We start from the raw sequence: 4,681 nt of genomic DNA, 5'->3' as shown, positions 1-4,681 counted from the left end.
TTCTTATACTTGGTTTGTTCAGGTGGTTTTGTCGAGTATGAATGAACGGGTGGTGATGCTCTGAAGATGGTTTAATCACCTCAATTGTTTCCCAAAACAACAAGTAACTGACGATGCTTATTATCATTCTGCAGTATTGAACAAGTGTTTGTTTAGCCGTTGCATTGCATGATTTATGTGTTGCCTGTTCCATCCGTGGCCATCCTTCATTCATGTCTAAATTGTTATAGTTTCTTTTTTCTTTTTTCTTTTTTTTTTTTTTGAGAGATACGTAGCATGTTACTCGCTTCGTTTATTTCATTTAAAAATAAATTTAGCTGGAAATGTAAATCAATTAGAATTCAAACTTGGGTCTCGAATATCAATCACCAAGTCCTTTACCACTTGCTATAGGTACAGTCGGTAATTGTTATAGTTTCTTACCTATATTGTTTTCTTATTATTATAGATGTATATAGAAGAATTAAGGCGGTTAGGAGAACACAAATCGATTAAAGTTGGCTAGCCATTATGTCAGTCAGAGCCTATACATAACCTACACACTACTAGTAGTAAACAACATGGAGAATCAGTAGCTGCTTGATAGTGAATCACAAGCAACGAAGTAACCAACAAATGTCACAAGGAGCAGCAGCAGCAGCAGCAGCAGCACATTTATTTATAAAAGTAGACAGACAGATAGATAAACAGACAGACAGATATAATAACATTTAATTATTCTTGTTGTTATTATTGTTATTATTCATTAATTATACTAATAATGGGTGGGGTGTATACTATATTATTATTATTACTATGCATAAAATAATGCAGCTTATGCTTTTGTGGTGGTGGTGGTGGTGGGCTGGGTGACTGGGTGGTAGAGACTAGAGAGGTAGCACACTAGTACTAGAGGTTGGACTTGGACTTGGACTTGGATGTGGTGGTGGTGCGGTTGAAGAGGGGCTTGCGCTTGTGGAGGTAGGCTTGGACGGCCTCCTTGAGGTCGGGCGACATGAGCATGGCGGCATTCCACGTCGCCACGTAGTCCAGCCCCTGCTCCACCGTCAGATCCCTGCTCCGAACCAACACCGCCTTCGTCCCCATCACCGCTATGCTCGACTTCTCCGCCAACCCTGAATAACCCCCATTTTTTTATTTTCATATTTATCCGTCTAGACGTAATGGCAAGGGAGATTATCAGATTACCCACCCCTGGCGACGTCGCTCACCCCCTCGTCGAGGGCGTGGCGCGTGGGGAACACCCTGGAGACGAGGCCCATCGCCTTCGCCTCGCCGGCGGAGACCCTGCGCCCCGTCAGGGCCAGGTCGGCGGCGTTGCCGTACCCCACGATGCCGGGGAGCCGCTGGAGCGTGCCCAGGTCCGCCGCCAGCGCCAGGTCCACCTCCTTCACGGCGAAGAACGCCTCCTCCTCGCAGAACCGCAGGTCGCACGCCGCCGCCAGGTCCACCCCCGCGCCCACGCACCCGCCCTGCACCGCCGCCACCACCGGCGCCGGGAACCGCTCCAGCGCCGATATCGCCTCCTGCATCGCCAGCACGCGGCGCCGGAGCGCCGCGGCGGCGGCCGCTGGGTCGTCGTCGGCGGGGGCGGCGGCGGCGGCGAGGGCGGGGAGGTGGAGGCCGGAGCAGAAGTGGGGGCCGAGGGCGGAGAGGACGAGGGCGCGCGGCGGCGAGGGGAGGAGGCGGAGGAGGGAGAGGGCGCGGGGGAGGTCGCGGAGGAAGAAGGAGAGCGGGAGGGCGTTGCGCTCGGCCGGCCGGTTCAGCCGGATGTGCCAGACCGGCACCGACCCGTCCGGCTGGACCACCTCTAGGGTTTCGAACCCCCGCCGCAGCTCCGCCTCCGCCGCCGCCGAGTCGCCGTCGCCCATCGCCGGAAAGCGAAGTTCGCGTGATTCGGGGGATTTTAGGGTTTCTCGATTTGGAGAGAAGAGGGATGGATGCCGAGTGGTCGGCGATTGCTTCTTGTTTTCTTCTCCCTTGATGGGATTGGTCAAATCAAATGGGTAAATTGCACCCTAGTCCCTCACCTCTCTGTCCAGCTTCATTTGGTCCTCAAAATTTTAAATTAATTTGTTTTCTTTTAAAAAAATAGTCCTTAGGCTAAATTATACTTTTTAATTGAAGTATCTTGCAAATTCTTATGGGTAAACTTCAAATACCTCCCTGTAGTTTCACATATTCTCACTTTAGTACCCTGTGATTTAAAGTGTATCAAGTTAGCTCATGTGGTTTCGTACTTTCTCACTTTATCTCATTTTAGTATCCTGTTGTTTAAAGTGTATCAAGTTAGTACCCTATGATTTCATTTTTCTTTCTTTACTATCTATTTCACTAATTTTTTTTGTTAAATCAGTGATAAAGTTAAAACTAAAGGATACTAAAATGAATATTCAATAAACCTAGATAGGGTATTTGAAATTTTTTTATATATAATTTAACAAAATATTAACGGAGAAAAAAAAAATCCGTGACAATGTTAAAACTAAAGGGTATTAAAGTATATATTCGATAAAGCTAGGTAGGGTATCTGAATATTTTGTATATAATTTAACAAAATATTAACAGAAGAGCCACGAAAAGAAAAAAAAAAAAACCATATAGTACTAAATTGATGCGCTTTAAACCATGGTACTAAATTGAGAAAGTGCGAAACCACAGGTTATTAAATTGATACACTTTAAAACACAAGGTACTAAAGTGAAAACGTAAGAAACCACCAGGGTGGTATTTGAAGTTTTTCCAATTCTAATTTAGACCAACAGTCTAACTAAATTGACTAAATAATAATGTATTGATAATGACCGAGATGTCATATTATTACTATATCAACTACGCTTTATTAGAATTTTTAAGTTTCATATTACTACTAATCAAGTATATTGGGTTATAAAATTCTAATAATAATTTAAAAAATTTAAGTTAAAAATTATTATAAATTAAAACTTTAAGAACTAAAATATCATACACCAGTGTGAGCAAACGGGCCCAAAGTGTAGTTTTACTACTATTTATTCGATAAAAAAACAAAAAAAACTTACTCACCGCAACTGATCCATCTCTGAATTTTCCTACATTCAAATTCCAGCATGCAAAAGACTTTGCGAATAGAATGAACCCTTTTTTTTTTCTTTTTCTTTTTTTTTTTTTTGCTATAGTTGTAACATACAGCATATTTATTGGAAAGGAGAGAGGTATACAGAAGCAATTTATTCTCCTTAATTCATCCTTTCACACTTCTATCCTTATTAATTAGCTATTTGCTTATAAAGAAGCAACTAGTAATGTACCTACGTTTTGCACCAGATGCGATTTTTAAATTCATAATTATTATATTATATATTATGTAAAGTCATATAATACAGTCAAACAAAAGTGCTAGTTTATGTGTGTGTATATATATATCTTATTTGGAGAGAGAGAGAAGAGAAGTAAAAGTTAAATGTGTGTGTGAGAGAGAGAGAGAGCACTTTTGAACTTTCAAATATAGCATATTTTACTCATAATTTTAAAAATTAAAAATTAAAACTTTTTAAAAATGTATAATTACTAAATTTAAGTTTAAAATTATTTTAAATATTCATCTCTTTTGTTTGGAGAAAGAGAGAGAAGATAGCATTAAATTAAAAATTAAACCGAGGGAGAGAGAAATGCGGCATGCACATTTCTGGGTGAAAGAGAAAAAGAAAAGAGAAAATGTGTGAATATTAAATTAAATAAAAATTAAGTAAGAGAGAGAATACACACTCTGTGAGAGAGAAAAATATAAGAAAGACACTTGTCATATTAATAGATTATCTCCTCAATAAACCCAATCGAAATAGAACAGATTTATGATCTACACTGCAGAAGATGCACCCAATATCTTTATTGTCAATTTATAGTGTATTGGATGCAGTTTCACAATATTATGCATAATACTCCTAAAAATCAATTATAAACAATTAAAAAATTAAGATTTAATTTATTGATTATGTTTTACGACATTCAGATTATTTATGTATTAAAAATTATAAACTTTAAATACATATATTGAAGTAAAATTTTTTTTTTTTTGACTTGGTCCACAGTACACCAGGTGTACGAAATATGCCAAATGAACATGTGCCCACAAACAAAGAACGGTGCACGGACTTTAGTATATAGTAATAGATTTATAAAGCAATTTATTCTCCTCATTTCATCCTTATACACGTCTATCCTTATTCCGTAGCTATTTGCTTATATTGCCATACAAAATTGCACTTATTATTTTATTGTAGAGTATAGCAAATGACTTGCTGGCAATAATAACTTGCTGGATTCAAATTATCGGTCCAAAATACTTAAGCCCATAATTAGAATATGTAGCCTCTCTTACATTTCGAATTAGAGCTATTTTCCTATCCGATATAGGATTAAAAGGGTGTTACATTATTTGACCTAAAAATTTGTTGGTACACAAGGCAGATGAATCACACTAATCTCCTAATTATACCTCTAGAAAGCAAAAGTCGACAAAGCATCTAATGTATTATTAACAGAGAAAATTGACCAACATCTCACCAATTAATTAGGCCCAGCTATAGTGGCCTGGGTTCTGATGCTGGTTTCAGACCTGATACAATACAAAACAAACTTGCAAAACAACATAACATCGGGTCGAATTCGGGTCCAAATACAGCCCTTATTATCGACCGTC

The 4,681-nt window shown here is 39.2% G+C and overlaps 1 protein-coding gene across 1 annotated transcript; it reads right to left on the bottom strand.

Annotated features, from left to right (window-relative positions):
- On the bottom strand, positions 617-1,982 carry LOC109709830 (delta(3,5)-Delta(2,4)-dienoyl-CoA isomerase, peroxisomal). The gene is made up of 2 exons (XM_020232169.1): positions 1,193-1,982; positions 617-1,115 (listed from the first exon to the last, which is right to left on the bottom strand). Exons 1-2 carry the CDS (start codon positions 1,869-1,871, stop codon positions 889-891), a joined length of 906 nt encoding a protein of 301 aa, XP_020087758.1. The 5' UTR covers positions 1,872-1,982; the 3' UTR covers positions 617-888.

Source organism: Ananas comosus, linkage group 5 (genome assembly GCF_001540865.1).
Source record: "Ananas comosus cultivar F153 linkage group 5, ASM154086v1, whole genome shotgun sequence".
NCBI lineage: Eukaryota > Viridiplantae > Streptophyta > Magnoliopsida > Poales > Bromeliaceae > Ananas > Ananas comosus.
This window is presented reverse-complemented; position numbering and strand designations above follow the sequence as displayed.